General features: G+C 46.9%; 1 protein-coding gene across 1 annotated transcript in view; it reads right to left on the reverse strand.

Annotated features, from left to right (window-relative positions):
• The window catches only part of LOC311127834 (A disintegrin and metalloproteinase with thrombospondin motifs 19-like), a gene marked incomplete at its 5' end in the record, with an annotated part of 161,703 nt that overhangs the window by 23,666 nt on the left and 120,537 nt on the right, over window positions 1–17,500 (reverse strand). Inside the window, 3 exons of the mRNA XM_084159715.1 lie at window positions 3,616–3,820; window positions 12,091–12,226; window positions 14,662–14,830. Of these exons, the coding sequence (XP_084015841.1) occupies window positions 3,616–3,820; window positions 12,091–12,226; window positions 14,662–14,830 (510 nt within the window). The remainder of the gene's footprint in view (window positions 1–3,615; window positions 3,821–12,090; window positions 12,227–14,661; window positions 14,831–17,500) is intronic.

Here is a 17,500-nt window from a genome sequence, read left to right on the forward strand (position 1 = left end):
TTTGTTTTCTTTTCAGAGCCAATTAAACAATAGAACATGAAGGTAAAACAGAAGGTTTAATAATAATGAATAATAAAATAATGAAAAATAAATGTCGGTTAAATTAATAAAGACACTTGTATTCTAGGGTTATTACAATGGTATATGGTCTGGTGAAATGTGACAATTTTAGTTGAGTTCTTTGTGTTTTAATTCCTTGCCGGAGGGGAAGGGGGGAGCGAACATGCACTGGCACTCTAGCACATAAGAGTTTTATGAGTGAAGGTTGTGTTTGTCCGGGGGGCATTAGCTAAGTCTTTACCTAGAGTTTGATGAGTGGAGGGCATGTCTGTCCACGGGGCATTCGCTAAGTCTTTACCTAGAGTTTGATGAGTGGAGGACATGTCTGTCCGGGGGGCATTAGCTAGGTCTAAACCTAGAGTTTGATGAGTGGAGGGCATGTCTGTCCACGGGGCATTAGCTAAGTCTAAACCTAGAGTTTGATGAGTGGAGGGCATGTCTGTCCACGGGGCATTAGCTAAGTCTAAACCTAGAGTGACCTTGCCTTTTACCGAATGACTCATCCACAAACAGGGGAAACCACAAATGCACCCTCCCACATAAACACAGCTGCAAACACTACAAATACTAGAAAGCTATGAACTCATGCACCCATACAATAATTTATCAATTTACTCCCCTTTGATAGTATTAACGGCTTTTCATCAACGGCATTATCAAAACAGAAGGATTTTCTCTCATCAACTTCTTACATAAACTTAATTCAACGGGGGCTGAGAAAGAGCAACAGTGTTTAATGTGTGAGAAAACCAAAACCTTCAAAACGAGAAATTGGAGCCACATGAGAGAGAATCTCGATTGAGATATTTTCTCCTTATCGATACTGTTAGAGAGCTGGTCGAGGCCTGGTTCCTTTAGTCTGCTGCCAGCAGGCCCTGAAACGGTGGGAGGAATGGAAGGAGCATGAGAAGGAGGGAGAAGGGAAGAAGGGATAGAGAGAGATGCTGGCAGCAAGGCCCGAGCCAGTGATCTGCAGGTGCTATACAGAGAGCTCAAAGGAATCTCAGCATCATTGCGTAAGCCCCTCTAAGTGCAGTGCCAAGGAGGGGATTCTGGGAGCTAGAATCTTTCTAAAACCTCTCTCTACATCAGCTTCTGGGGCTAAACATTGCCACATTAGCTTAAATAGCCCTGTCTATGTGAGTTTTGACTCTAGTGAGACTTTTTAAAAGTCGTAATGCAAAATGTGAATAGACTAAATGTATATCAAGTACATTCTGCCCATAAATTGAATCTTGAGCCGAACACTTTGACCACTTTATTTGTGCATTCTTGCTCACTGAAGTTCATAATCGTGTCATCTCAATGACTAGCTGGCGAGTTGTCGAGGGTTCCACTGCTACCTCAATTCTCCTTGCTACCGAGTGGGCATCTACGCAGACTCGACGCCCTCGCTAGCAGGCTTTACCAATGGATCTTGGGATTATTACTTAGCAACATAACTGACTGCAAGCTAGCTATTTTATAAAGTAGCTGGCTACACAATGGTTTAGAACTTTTGAATTTGACCAGGTGGCAGATGGGATTGCGCATTGTCTCAATTCTAATTCTGTCTAATTTGGACACTAGTGGTCACTACTGAACACATCAGCTAAATCTAATTTGGACACTAGTGGTCACTACTGAACACATCAACTAAGTCTAATTTGGACACTATTGGTCAATACTGAACACATCAGCTAAATCTAATTTGGACACTAGTGGTCACTACTGAACACATCAACTAAATCTAATTTGGACACTAGTGGTCACTACTGAACACATCAGCTAAATCTAATTTGGACACTAGTGGTCACTACTGAACACATCAGCTAAATCTAATTTGGACACTAGTGGTCACTACTGAACACATCAACTAAATCTAATTTGGACACTAGTGGTCACTACTGAACACATCAGCTAAGTCTAATTTGGACACTATTGGTCAATACTGAACACATCAGCTAAATCTAATTTGGACACTATTGGTCAATACTGAACACATCAGCTAAATCTAATTTGGACACTAGTGGTCACTACTGAACACATCAGCTAAATCTAATTTGGACACTAGTGGTCACTACTGAACACATCAGCTAAATCTAATTTGGACACTAGTGGTCACTACTGAACACATCAGCTAAGTCTAATTTGGACACTATTGGTCAATACTGAACACATCAACTAAATCTAATTTGGACACTAGTGGTCACTACTGAACACATCAGCTAAATCTAATTTGGACACTAGTGGTCACTACTGAACACATCAACTAAATCTAATTTGGACACTATTGGTCACTACTGAACACATCAGCTAAATCTAATTTGGACACTAGTGGTCACTACTGAACACATCAACTAAGTCTAATTTGGACACTATTGGTCAATACTGAACACATCAGCTAAATCTAATTTGGACACTAGTGGTCACTACTGAACACATCAACTAAATCTAATTTGGACACTATTGGTCACTACTGAACACATCAGCTAAATCTAATTTGGACACTAGTGGTCACTACTGAACACATCAGCTAAATCTAATTTGGACACTAGTGGTCACTACTGAACACATCAGCTAAATCTAATTTGGACACTAGTGGTCACTACTGAACACATCAACTAAGTCTAATTTGGACACTAGTGGTCACTACTGAACACATCAGCTAAGTCTAATTTGGACACTATTGGTCAATACTGAACACATCAACTAAATCTAATTTGGACACTATTGGTCACTACTGAACACATCAGCTAAATCTAATTTGGACACTAGTGGTCACTACTGAACACATCAGCTAAATCTAATTTGGACACTAGTGGTCACTACTGAACACATCAGCTAAATCTAATTTGGACACTAGTGGTCACTACTGAACACATCAACTAAATCTAATTTGGACACTATTGGTCACTACTGAACACATCAGCTAAATCTAATTTGGACACTAGTGGTCACTACTGAACACATCAGCTAAATCTAATTTGGACACTAGTGGTCACTACTGAACACATCAACTAAATCTAATTTGGACACTATTGGTCAATACTGAACACATCAGCTAAGTCTAATTTGGACACTAGTGGTCACTACTGAACACATCAGCTAAATCTAATTTGGACACTATTGGTCACTACTGAACACATCAGCTAAATCTAATTTGGACACTAGTGGTCACTACTGAACACATCAACTAAATCTAATTTGGACACTAGTGGTCACTACTGAACACATCAACTAAATCTAATTTGGACACTATTGGTCACTACTGAACACATCAGCTAAATCTAATTTGGACACTAGTGGTCACTACTGAACACATCAGCTAAGTACTCTCTCGATAAAGGGCTCTGTGGCCCAGTTTTCAATTTGAGATTCAGCCTTAGATCACAGAGGGACACCATCAAATCTGTTAACACAGAGCCACATGGTCACCACTTGACTTGTGTAAAGTGAACATGTGTAAATCACACTGAAACACAATATTCATAGAATAAATGCATTTTAATCCATATTTTCTATGATGTAAAAGAAATTGAGTGAGTAGTGCATCACAACTAAGAGTGACCATACCTCAGACCACACACCAGCCTCCCACACGGTGAGACAGTCCTGGCCCTCGCAGCGCTGTGTGGGGGCCGGCTTGGGGCCGGCACAGTCGCTATCCTTGGCTTTGACCAGGGTGCCGTTGGCTAGCTGCAGGGTGCAGGCAACCTGTCTGCTCTGAGAGCCTTTACCACAGGTACGAGAGCAAGACGTCCACTCAGTCATCATCCACCTGGAAGGGTAGAGAGCACATTAATACACAAACACTGTACACATACACATACACGTATGCAATATGCACACAGTACACACACACACACTACCAGTCAAAAGTTTGGACACACCTACTCATTATTCTTTATTTTTACTATTCTTTACATTGTAGAATACTATGAAATAACACATATGGAATCATGTAGTAACCAAAGAAGTGTTAAACAAATCAAAATATATTTTATATTTGAGATTCTTCAAATTGCCACCCTTTGCCTTGATGACAGCTTTGCACACTCTTGGCATTCTCTCAACCAGCTTCATGAGGTAGTCACCTGGAATGCATTTCAATTAATGGTGTGCCTTCTTAAAAGTTAATTTGTGGAATTTCTTTCCTTCTTAATGCGTTTCAGCCAATCAGTTGTGTTGTGACAAGGTAGTGGGGTATACAGAAGATAGCCCTATTTGGTAAAAGACCAAGTCCATATTATGGCAAGAACAGCTCAAATAAGCAAAGAGAAACGACAGTCCATCATTACTTTAAGACATGAAGGTCAGTCAATACAGAACATTTCAAGAACTTTGAATGTTTCTTCAAGTGCAGTCCCAAAACCCACGAAGCACTATGATGAAACTGGCTCTCATGAGGACCGCCACGGATGATCTCCGCATGTGCAGTTCCCACCGTAAAGCATGGAGGAGGAAGTGTTATGGTGTTGGGGTGCTTTGCTGCTGACACTGTGTCACGACTTCCTCCGAAGCTGCCAACTCTCCTTGTTCGGGCCGGCTTCGGCGTTCTTCGTCACCGGCCTTCCAGCCACTGCCGCTCCTCATTTCATCATTCCATTTGTTTTGTCTTGTCTATTACACATACCTGGTTCATATCCCCTCATCAGTACCTGTATAAGTGTTCCCTCTGCCCCCTTGTCTTTGTGTGTGATTGTTTATTGTGGAGGATAGAGAAGCTCGGTGGAGCTCCGTGTATTTTGTATCGCCTTGTATTTTCCAGTGCGCCTGTTTTGCGCCCTGGAGTGTTTTGACGCATTACTTCGTAACTCTGTGTTTCAGAATAAATCCTGTTATTCTGTGATTTACCCTCCTGCGCCTGACTCCTTCAAAATAACCTCATCACAGAATCACCCACCCAGACATGGAGTCAGCAGGAGAGGAGCACCTGCTTGGAGTCGTGGCACGGGTCCAGGAGCATTCGACGATGCTAGCCAGCTTGGGAGAAGCGATGGATCGGGTTCTCCAGATCTTCCAACGCCTGGAGAGGAGAGGACCCGATCTTTCGGGGCCAGCTGAGCGACCGGATCCAGCCACCCACACCCCAGCACCCAGAGGGATTCATATATCCCGACCATGGGATTTTGACGGGACAACTGCCCTCTGCCAGGGATTCCTCCTACAACTGGATTTATACTTCTTGAACATCAGCCCGGCTCCATCGGAGCGGTAGAAGGTGTCCGCCCTCGTTTCCTGCCTCTCGGGGAAAGTCCTGGAGTGGGCCAACGCGGTCTGGAGTGAAGAAGGAGCCGCGTTGGACAACTACGGGGAGTTTGCTCGCCTCTTTCGGGCCGTCTTCGATCACCTGCCCGAAGGTAAAGAGGCGGGCGAGCAGCTGGTCCATCTGAGGCAGGGGACGAGGACCGCGCAGGACTTCACCCTGGAGTTTCGGTCTGTGTGGAACGAGCGGGCCCTCATCGACCACTTCCGGTGCCATCTACGAGAGGATGTCCGAAGGGAGCTAGCCTGCCGGGACACCACATTGTCTTTCAATCAACTGTTGGACATTGCCATCCGGTTGGACAATCCGCTTCCTCAAGTTTCTTTTTTGTGAAGAAGAAAGACAGAGGTCTGCGCCCTTGCATTGATTACCGAGCACTGAACACGGGGACAATACGTTATAGGTATCCTCTACCCCTCATTCCATCTGTGATAGAGTCAATGCATGGGGTGTGCTTCTTCACAAAATTAGATCTCCGGAGTGTGTACAACCTGGTGCGTCTCCGAGAAGGGGACAAGTGGAAGACAGCATTCAGCACAACCACGGGCATTACGAATACGTGGTGATACCGTATGGTTTGATGAATGCTCCATCCGTTTTCCAGTCCTTTGTGAACGAGGTGTTTTGGGAAATGCTTGGTCGCAGTGTAGTGGTCTACATCGATGACATTCTGGTGTATTCCGCTACGAGCACCGAGCATGTGTCCCTGGTTTGCAAAGTGCTGGCCCGACTGTTGGAACATTACCTTTATGCCAAGGCAGAAAAGTGTCTGTTTTTCCAACAGTCCGTCTCCTTCCTCGGATACCGCATTACCACCTCAGGTGTGGAATGGAGGGAGATCACATTTCAGCCGTGCGTAATTGGCCGACTACAACCACGGTCAAGGAGGTCCAGTGCTTTATTGGCTTTGCCAACTACCATCAGAGGTTTATCCAGGGCTTTGGCAAGGTCGCAGCTCCCATCACATCTCTGTTGAAGGTTGGGCCGTCCCGGCTCCGCTGGTCTGCTGAGGCTGACAGGGCCTTCAGTAACCTGAGGGTTCTGTTTACCTCAGCCGGGGTACTGGCCCATCCCGATCCATTACTACCGTTCATAGTGGAGGTGGATACGTCCGAGGTAGGGGTAGGCGCTTTCCTATCTCAACGCTCGGGCACGCCACCCAAGTTCCGCCCCTGTGCCTTCTTCTCCAAGAAGCTCAGCCCGGCGGAGCAGAACTATGACGTTGGTGATCGGGAGCTGTTGGCTGTTGTCCGAGCCCTGACCGTGTGGAGGCTGAACCCTCGCCAGGCCAAATGGGCCCTATTCTTCACCCAGTTTGATTTTACACTATCTTACATCCCGGGTACGAAGAACGTGAAGGCAGACGCACTGTCACGGCTGTACAAGATAGAGGAGAGGCCCATAGACAACACCCCCATACTCCCGGCCTCTTGCATTGTGGCACCTGTAGTGTGGGCGATGGACGCAGACATAGAGCGGGCGTTACGCACAGAGCCATCTCCACCTCAGTGTCCAGCTGGGCTGCAGTACCTGCCATCTCTTGTCCGTGACCATCTGATCTATTGGACACACACGTCCCCCTCCTCTGGTCACCCAGGTATCGGTTGTACAATGTGCTGCCTGACCGGAAAGTACTGGTGGCCTACCTTGGCTAAGGACATGAGGGTATATGTCTCCTCCTGCTCGGTGTGCGCCCAAAGTACGGCACGTAGGCACCTCCCAGCGGGTAAGTTACAGCCCAGTTCCACAATGGCCATGTTCCCACCGGTGAATTGACTTTCTCACTGATCTTCCCCTCTCTCAGGGTAACACCACCATGCTGGTCGTTGTGGACCGCTTTTCAAAAGCCTGCCGCCTCCTTCCTCTGCCCGGTCTCCCCACGGCCCTGCAGACTGCGGAGGCCCTGTTTACTCACGCCTTCCGGCACTACGGGGTGCCAGAGGACATAGTGTCTGACCGGGGTCCCCAGTTTACATCCAGGGTCTGGAAGGCGTTCATGGAACATCTGGGGGTCTCGGTCAACCTGACCTCTGGGTTTCACCCCGAGAGTAGTGTGCAGGTGGAACGGGTGAATCAGGATGTGGGTAGGTTCCTGCGGTCCTACTGCCAGGACCGGCCGGGGGAGTGGTCGGTGTTCTTGCCATGGGCAGAATATGCCCAGAACTCTCTCCGCCACTCCTCCACTAACCTATCGCCCTTTCAATGTGTTTTAGGTTATCAGCCGGTTCTGGCACCGTGGCATCAGAGCCAGACCAAAGCTCCTGCGGTGGATGACTGGTTTCGGCGCACAGAGGAGATGTGGAACGCTGCTCACGTCCACCTCCAGCGCGCCGTGCGTCGCCAGAAGGCCAACGCTGACCGCCACCGCAGTGAGGCCCCGGTCTTGGTACCGGGTGATCGGGTCTGGCTCTCGACCTGGAATCTGCCCCTCCACCTGCCCTGCCGGAAGCTGAGCCTGCGGTTTGTGGGGCCGGAGGAGGATAAACGAGGTTACATATAGGTTATTACTCCCTCCAGATTACAGCATTAACCCCTCGTTCCATGTGTATCTCCTCAGGCTGGTGGTGGCTGGTCCGCTCCAGGAGTTGAGGTGCGGGAGGTTCCTCCGCCCCCTCTGGACATCGAGGGGGCCCCGGAGTACTTCGTCCATTCCATCCTGGATTCGAGGCGTCGGGTGGGGGGCCTTCAGTACCTCATGGAGTGGGAGGGGTACGGTCCGGAGGAGCAGTGCTGGGTTCCAGTGAGGGATATCCTCCCTATTGCGGGATTTCCACCGTCGCCATCCGGCTCGCCCTGTTCCGTGTTCTCCTGGCAATCCCCGAGGCCAGTGTCGGCGCGCTGCTGGAGCTGCGTGTCAAGGGGTTTCAGAATAAATCCTGTTATTTTGTGATTTACCATCCTGTGCCTGACTCCTTTGAAATCACCTCATCACACACTGTCTGTGATTTATTTAGAATTCAAGGCACACTTAACCAGCATAGCTACCACAGCATTCTGCAGCGATACGGCATCCCATCTGGTTTGGGCTTAGTGGGACTATCATTTGTTTTTCAACAGGAAAATGACCCAACACACCTCCAGACTGTGTAAGGGCTATTTGACCAAGAAGGAGAGGGATGGAGGGCTGCATCAGATGACCTGGCCTCCACAATCCCCCGACCTCAACCCAATTGAGATGGTTTGGGATGAGTCGGACGGCAGAGTGAAGGAAAAGCATCCAACAAGTGCTCAGCATATGTGGGAACTCCTTCAAGACTGTTGGAAAAGCATTCCAGGTGAAGCTGGTTGCGAGAATGCCAAGAGTGTGCAAAGCTGTCATCAAGGCAAAGGGTGGTATTTGAAGAATCTCAAATATAACATATATTTTGATTTGTTTAACCCTTTTTTGGTTACTACATGATTCCATATGTGTTATTTCATAGTTTTGATGTCTTCGCTATTATACTACAGTGTAGAAAATTGTAAAAATAAAGAAAAACCCTTGAATGAGTAGGTGTGTCCAAACTTTTGACTGGTACTGTACACACAGTATATATCACAAAGACAACATCTCTCCCCACAACAACCACCTGCTTTGTGTAAACAATGTGGCCACCAGACCTCATTCCCATTCAACAGCGAAACCTAAGCCGAGGAGCAGGAAAGTGAACGGGGAGTGTATGTGTGTGTGTGTCTGTGTGTATGTGTGTGTGTGTTTGTATGTGTGTGTGTGTGTGTGTGTGCGCGAAAAGGAGGGGGGGGGGGGGGGATCTCATCTCAGTGTTAATGGCATCCCATAAACAGACAACCAGGCCCAAGCCCAGCCCTAGAGGAAGGCTACCAGGCTGGTTCTGACGTAATGTGGCCCCATCTGGGTGACAGATGTGCAGTCAGAGGCACCAGTGAGAGTCCGGTTCTGCTGGTGGATGATGCTCCATCCAAGCCTCCCCTCGGTGACCACGATCAGGGTAGAGCAGCCGGAGAGGACACGGTCCAGCTGGAAGTCTGCTCGGGCCAGACAGGAACATGACGTGGCCTTGTTGACCTATCACGCTCCCTCTCTCCTCACCCCTCCCCTCCCCGCACATCCCCATCTGACATCAGATCCACAGATTCAGTGGTCTGTTCTGCTGTTATCTGATTGCCCGGGATTCTTTGTTGTTGAGCGCGGCAGGACTGTAAATGTCATTTATCTGCGACTCGGGGTGATGAAAGCTCACAGCTTGCTGCTTACCGCTCGGCTGCAGATGAAGTGTAATACCCCAGATACATATGCGAGATAAGAGAGAGGAACTAATGATTTCCAGGTAATGCATTGTGGGGGAATGTAAATGTCAGCAGCGAGTGTGGACTAGCATTGGACTAGCATTGGACTAGCATTGGACTAGCATTGGACTAGCATTGGACTAGCATTGGACTAGCATTGGACTAGCATTGGACTAGCATTAGATCAGCTGTCTAGTGTCCATCTGTAGGAAGATAAGGGAAGTAACTTTACTGGTATAGGGCCGGGGCAGAAGGGCTGCGATACATGTTTCTAAGCGAGGCAAAACAACTCTGTGAGCTTTATGTAAATGTTTGTACTGGCTTCTGTCAACAAATGTGATTTAGTGTATCACCTCAATCCAATATGCAATGGGTGATCTAAGGCTCAGTTTACGTCAGCATTAAAGGGGCAATCTGGGATCTAAACAGCAGGAAATCGCTCACCCCATAATTTTTTTGGGGAAACAGCTGAGAGTAAGACAAGTAGCTCAATTGGTAGAGCATGGCGCTTGCAACGCCAGGGTTGTGAGTTTGTTTCCCACGGGGTGGCCAGTATGAAAATGTATGCACTCACTAACTGTAAGTCGCTCTGGATAAGAGCGTCTGCTAAATGACTTAAAAAAGACAATGGACTAAAACAAGCTCATATTGTGGGTTCTGATGGAGTAAGACAGTTGAGCTATGCTAATTTTTAGTATTTATTTTGTCATATTCTTCAAGAATCAATGGCTATAAATCATTAATTTAAAAGTTCAAAAATGTATGTACCAATCTCAGATTGCCCCTTTAACGACAGAGTTTGCAGCACTTCAGAGTATATCACGGAACACTTCTATAAATGTGTTAAGAAGTTGTTACAGAAGGTCCTCCAACTAAAGTGTAACAACCATTTCCAGGAACTACCAGAACTTGCTGGATGAGCACATGATCAACTGTCATTGTCAACAAGCATGCCAGACTTTGGCATGGCGAAGTGAAGTTTGATTTCTCTTTGAGCCACATGAGCAACATGACTCAATAGCAACATCATTCTTCCATAGGAATTAAAAAGTCTGTTCTCAATGAATTTCACTATTACGCAATTTAACTCCCCATCATTTTTTTTGTAAGATGTTTAGTCATTTAGCAGACACTCTTATCCAGAGCGACAGCATACATTTTCATATTGGTCACCCATGGGAATCGAACCCACAACCCTGACGTTGCAAGCACCATGTTCTACCAACTGAGCCACACGGGACCACAGACTATCAGACTATCTGCCAATTATAACAAAGTCTGAGAAAGAAGGGACATGCATATTGTACAAGCACTTTGTTTTTCCCCTTACAACACCTCATGGTAACAATTTGTCGTCGGTGAATAGTCTCGAATGGTGTTGGTTCAAATACGAGCAGTTGGAAAGGCTGACGGTAAAGCCCAAATTCAAAGCTGTCAAACGACGACACCAAGAAAAAAATGACATAAAACAATGAATAGTCAGCCCTTCTTTGTCTCCTTCTAATTCAATAGTCTCCGGAGACAATACCTGATTATCTTGGGCCCCTTAGATGGGAGCCCATTTTAATACCTGATTATCTTGGGCCCCTTAGATGGGAGCCCATTTCAATGCCTGATTATCTTGGTCCCCTTAGATGTATAAATGTGCATGCGAGATAAAAGGAGTCCTCCGGAAAATGAATTTACTTAATTAAATGATTCCTCATAAGAGTAGGTGGGGTGCGACAATGAAAGTGCTCCCCTTCCTACATCTCAGAGGAATGCATGTGAATGGACAATGTTCCCCTCTCCCGAGGGCCATCAACTTGCGCATCTGTGAAAAGGGTATGTAATGCTGTACTTTACAATCCTGTTTCGGATACTTCCTGGTACTTCCTTCCCAGCTAACACATTTTGGTTCCCAGAACGTTATGGGAATGTTCTGTGCTAGCTGGGATGTATTTAACAACAATTCAGGACCACCTAACACAGAAGGATAGATAACGTGTTCACTCTCAGATTCGTACTCAAAATGTAATCGGGTGCTACCTAACACCAAATGCTTTGTAATGGTGCTTGTTTGTCATGAATCAAAAGAAAGGGGGTATTTATATGATCATTAATATGAAATAAATACTATTTTAGAGAAAATACAGGAATTTTAAATAAAGTATGGAGAAAAGTTCCATAGCTTTACCTTGTCTGGCAGGGCTGATCTTTACCTTACATTTTACATTTTAGTCATTTAGCAGACGCTCGTATCCAGAGAGACTTACAGTTAGTGAGTGCATAAATTTTTCATACATACCTTGTCTGGCAGGGCTGATCTTTACCTTGTCTGGCAGGGCTCATCTTTACCTTGTCTGGCAGGGCTGATCTTTACCTTGTCTGGCAGGGCTGATCTTTACCTTGTCTGGCAGGGCTGATCTTTACCTTGTCTGGCAGGGCTGATCTTTACCTTGTCTGGCAGGGCTGATCTTTACCTTGTCTGGCAGGGCTGATCTTTACCTTGTCTGGCAGGGCTGATCTTTACCTTGTCTGGCAGGGCTGATCTTTACCTTGTCTGGCAGGGCTGCTCGTTGCACTTGCGGACTTGAGGCTCAGGTTTGGTCAGGTGACGACATCTTCGGTTGTCCACCACACTCGTAGTTTTGTTGACAATGTTGGTGCAGGTGACGATAGTCTTTCTTTCTCCTAGAGAAGAAAAATCTAATATGAACGACAAAGTATTGGAAAGGGATCAAGCAATGCCCTGAGACAGACTTGCAACCTGTTCAGGGGGTGTTCTTGTACATCAAGCTGCCTCATTCTTCAAAAACAGGACATAGGCCCTATGGGCTTACTTACTTTACTCAAGCAAAGTGGGGGTGTGGTGATTTACTACTGAGTGGTAACGTAAGGCTTGAATTATAGTTCATATAAATCATATAAATAATTTAAATCTTTGTAGAGAATTGGGCTATTGATTGTATTGATGATCATAACATAATAGAGAGTGTCATAAACTGCTTGCTTCCTCTTCTCCCTGGTACTCAACTAACATCTCAACTAACATCACTGATCAGCCAGATAGTAAGCATTAATCATGAAACGTCACATCCCTGAAACGGTTCAACTGAGCGCACACAGTGCATTCGGAAAGTATTCAGACAACCTTTACTTTTCCCCACATTTTGTTACTTTACAGCCTTATTCTAAAATGGATCAACTTGATTGGACATGATTTTGGAAAGGCACACACCTGTCTATATAAGGTCTCACAGTGGACACTGCGTGTTAGAGGAAATGCCAAGCCATGAGGTCGAAGGAATTATCCGTAGAGCTCCGAGACAGGATTGTGTGAAGGCACAGATCTGGGGAAGGGTACCAAAAAATGTCTGCAGCATTGACGGTCCTCAAGAACACAGTGGCCTCCATCATTCTTAAATGGAAGAAGTTTGGAACCACCAAGACTCTTTATAAGAGCTGGCCGCCCGGCCAAACTGAGCAATCGGGGAAGAAGGGCCTTGGTCAGGGAAGTGACCAAGAACCCGATGGTCACTCTGACAGAGCTACAGAGTTCCTCTGTGGAGATGGAAAAACCTTCCAGAAGGACATCCATCTCTGCAGCACTCCACCAATCAGGCCTTCATGGTAGAGTGGCCAGACGGAAGCCACTCCTCAGTAAAAGGCACATGACAGCCCGCTTGGAGTTTGCCAAAAGGCACCTAAAGACTCTCAGACCATGAGAAACAAGATTATCTGGTCTGATTAAATCAAGATTTAACTCTTTGGCCTGAATGCCAAGCGTCAAGTCTGGAGGAAACCTGGCACCATCCCTACGGTGAAGCATGGTGGTGGCAGCATTATGCTGTGGGGATGTTCTTCAGCGGCAGGGACTGGGAGATTAGTCAGGATCAAGGGAAAGATGAACGGAGCAAAGTACAGGGAGATCCTTGATGAAAACCTGCTCCAGAGTGCTCAGGACCTCAGACTGGGGCGAAGGTCCACCTTCCAATAGGACAATGACCCTAAGCACACAGCCAAGACAACGCAGGAGTGGCTTCGGGACAAGTCCCTGAATGTCCTTGAGTGGCCCAGCCAGAGCCCAGACTTGAACCCAATCGAACATCTCTGGAGAGACCTGAAAATAGCTGTGCAGCATGCTCCCCATCCAACCTGACAGAGCTTGAGAGGATCTGCAGAGAAGATGGTAGAAACTCCCCAAATACAGGTGTGCCAAGCTTGTAGTATCATACCCAAGAAGACTCGAGGCTGTAATCGCTGACAAAGGTGCTTCAACCAAGTACTGAGTAAAGGATCTTATACTTATGTAAATGTGATATTTCCGTTTTTTTTAAATATAAATTTGCAAAAACAATTTAATCCATTTTAGGATAAGGCTGTAACGTAACAAAATGTGGAAAAAGTCAAGGGGTCTGAATACTTTCCGAATGCACTGCACATGAGTGCTAGCAATGCCGACTCCAGACTACACATTGTCATAGGACACTGGGGTTCAAATCCGGGTTCCGCCGCACTCATTACTGTGTCTCTCCACCTCATCTATCTCTCCATTCTTTCTTACCTATCCTGTCAAAACCACAACAAGTGCACTCCTGGCTCAATTCCCTGCTGGAGACCACCAGGGTTCAAAGCCAGAGTACACCCCTCAGACTGTTAACTCCTCTTAAACTGTCACAACCCCTGTTTCTACTCTAGCTAAAAACAAATACAATACGTAATGAGACTGAACGATGGTGGTCCTACCTCCTACTGCTGGATGTCAATGGGGATGTGATGGTGGTCCTGCCTCCTACTGCTGGATGTCAATGGGGTGTGATGGTGGTCCTACCTCCTACTGCTGGATGTCAATGGGGTGTGATGGTGGTCCTACCTCCTACTGCTGGATGTCAATGGGGATGTGATGGTGGTCCTACCTCCTACTGCTGGATGTCAATGGGGTGTGATGGTGGTCCTACCTCCTACTGCTGGATGTCAATGGGGTGTGATGGTGGTCCTACCTCATACTGCTGGATGTCAATGGGGTGTGATGGTGGTCCTACCTCCTACTGCTGGATGTCAATGGGGTGTGATGGTGGTCCTACCTCCTACTGCTGGATGTCAATGGGGTGTGTTGGTGGTCCTACCTCCTCCACACACGGCATGGCAGTCCTCCCAGCCAGAGTGGGTCCACATGAAAAGGGGTTCGCTGGGCATGGCCCCTGGTCCCAGCCCCCCCTGGGGTTGCATGTTAGCCTCTGTGGGGATGGTGTACTCGTAATGGATCCCATGGTTCTGCTCGTTAAACAGCAGCACCTGGGTCAGGTGGATAATACGAGGTCAACGTTTGAGTAATGTTTGTCTAATGTTTGACATTATTGCCTCAAGTTTAAACAGCAGCACCTGGGTCAGGTGGATAATACGAGGTCAACGTTTGAGTAATGTTTGTCTAATGTTTGACATTATTGCCTCAAGTTTAAACAGCAGCACCTGGGTCAGGTGGATAATACGAGGTCAACGTTTGAGTAATGTTTGTCTAATGTTTGACATTATTGCCTCAAGTTTAAACAGCAGCACCTGGGTCAGGTGGATAATACGAGGTCAACGTTTGTCTATTATTTGTCCAATGTTTGATGTTATTTCCTCCAGTTTGTGGATTCAGTTTGACCCATTCCAGTAACAAACATGACATGGCGTAAAGTCCAACTAGCCTGTCAATGTGGAGGGCAAGGTGGAGCTGCGACCATACGTGTCCAGGGATACATATTTTTTTTTTTTTACATTTTAGTCATTTTAGCAGACGCTCTTATCCAGAGCGACTTACAGTTAGTGAGTGCATACATTATTTTTTTCATACTGGCCCCCCCCCCGTGGGGAAACGAACCCACAACCCTGGCGTTGCAAACGCCATGCTCTACCAACTGAGCTACATCCCTGCCGGCCATTCCCTCCCCTACCCTGGACGAGGCTGGGCCAATTGTGCGCCGCCCCATGGGTCTCCCGGTCGCGGCCGGCTACGACAGAGCCTGGATACACAAATCTGGATCTCGAGTCCAGTTCCACACTAGATTTTAATTATTGCAATTTAGTAAGGGACTGGTTTAAACCCGGGGTACCATGTGAATGCAATTAACTACCAGGTAAAACATGTGGAACTGGACTCAAGGTCCAGATTTGAGTATCCCTGGTCTAGGGGTAAGAAACTAGGGGTTAGGGGTTAGGGACTAGGGATTATTTTAGAAGAAAGACTTGTATTTATTTGAGCCTTGGTCTTCAACTAATTGTCAAAGTACACAAAAATTGGATAGCTTCTCAAAAGACTACCTCCTCGTAAATACATTGTAATAAAAACATTACAATACATACACTTCATTTCCAAAATGTAGAAGAAACGAACAGCTGTTTTTGAAGAGGCACTTTTCAAGGCCACTGAGACATGATTTGATATCATACTGATTTGATATCATACTGATTTGATATCATACTGATTTGATATCATATTGATTTGATATCATATTGCCGCCCACACACTACTGTTATCAATTAACGTTTATTACTTTATGAAACCACTGTGCGGGGCCCGATTTCTCATGATGCACACCCCCACCCTTAACTTAATCTCATTAGTAGCACTGCTGGAATTGTCAGGAGGCTAATCCTATTAAAATTATAACTCTAATCCCAGCAATGACAGAGATGTCGCTAGCCGCAGCCAGCTAATAACGGCAGCCGTGCAGCCCATCATATCCTCAATCATTAATCCCGGCTGCGCTCAGTCTGCCAGGCTGGTCAGAGGCCAACTCACAACCTGACCTGACATATTGGGTGTGTGCTTCCACCTGTGGATATAGTACCACCAGAAATTCCGTAGTTCTTCGTTAGACATGACAGTTGAGTCACTGTTTACTGGTTTGTCTATTGTACAGCAGTGTAATAACAAACCCTTATATATGATGAGTTCATAAAGGGTTTGTGAGTTCAGAGGTCACCTACTACATCAGTCAGAAAAAGCTACAAGGTAAGCAGTTTTTTGTTCCAGCCCAGCACTGAAAACTTTAATCAAGGCCTTGATGATTAGTTGATTAGTTGGATCTGGTGTTTTAGTGCTGGGCTGGAACAAAATCCTGCATAGCCCTGGAAGCATCTCAGGACTAGTGGACCCGACCACAATAACGAACCTGCATTGTTATTTTTACTGCTGCTCTTTAATTATTTGTTACTTTTATTTCGTATTATTTTATATTGTATTTTTTTGTGATTTTTGGGGTATTCTTTCTTAAAACTGCATTGTTGGTTAAGGGCCTGTAAGTAAGCCCTTCACTGTAAGGTCTACACCTGTTGTATTCGGCGCATGTGACAAATACCATTTTATTTTATTTGATAGCCCTGGTAGCGCCTCAGGACTAGGGGACATGACCACAATAATGAAATGCTGCATAGCCCTGGTAGCCCAACCCTACCCTACCCTGCCCAACCCTACCCTACCCTGCCCAACCCTACCCTGCCCAACCCTACCCTGCCCTGCCCAACCCTACCCTGCCCAACCCAACCCTGCCCAACCCTACCCTGCCCAACCCTACCCTGCCCAACCCTACCCTGCCCTGCCCAACCCTACCCTGCCCAACCCTACCCTGCCCAACCCTGCCCTGCCCAACCCTGCCCTGCCCAACCCTGCCCAACCCTACCCTGCCCAACCCTACCCTACCCTGCCCTACCCAACCCAACCCTGCCCAACCCTACCTTGCCCAACCCTACCCTGCCCTGCCCAACCCTACCCTGCCCAACCCTACCCTGCCCAACCCTGCCCTGCCCAACCCTGCCCTGCCCAACCCTGCCCAACCCTACCCTGCCCAACCCTACCCTACCCTGCCCTACCCAACCCAACCCTGCCCAACCCTACCCTGCCCAGCCCTACCCTGCCCTGCCCTACCCTGCCCTGCCCTACCCTGCCCTACCCTGCCCTGCCCAACCCTGCCCAACCCTACC

The sequence above is a fragment of the Coregonus lavaretus genome, assembly GCF_964263955.1.
Source record: "Coregonus lavaretus genome assembly, chromosome: 4".
Classification (NCBI taxonomy): domain Eukaryota; kingdom Metazoa; phylum Chordata; class Actinopteri; order Salmoniformes; family Salmonidae; genus Coregonus; species Coregonus lavaretus.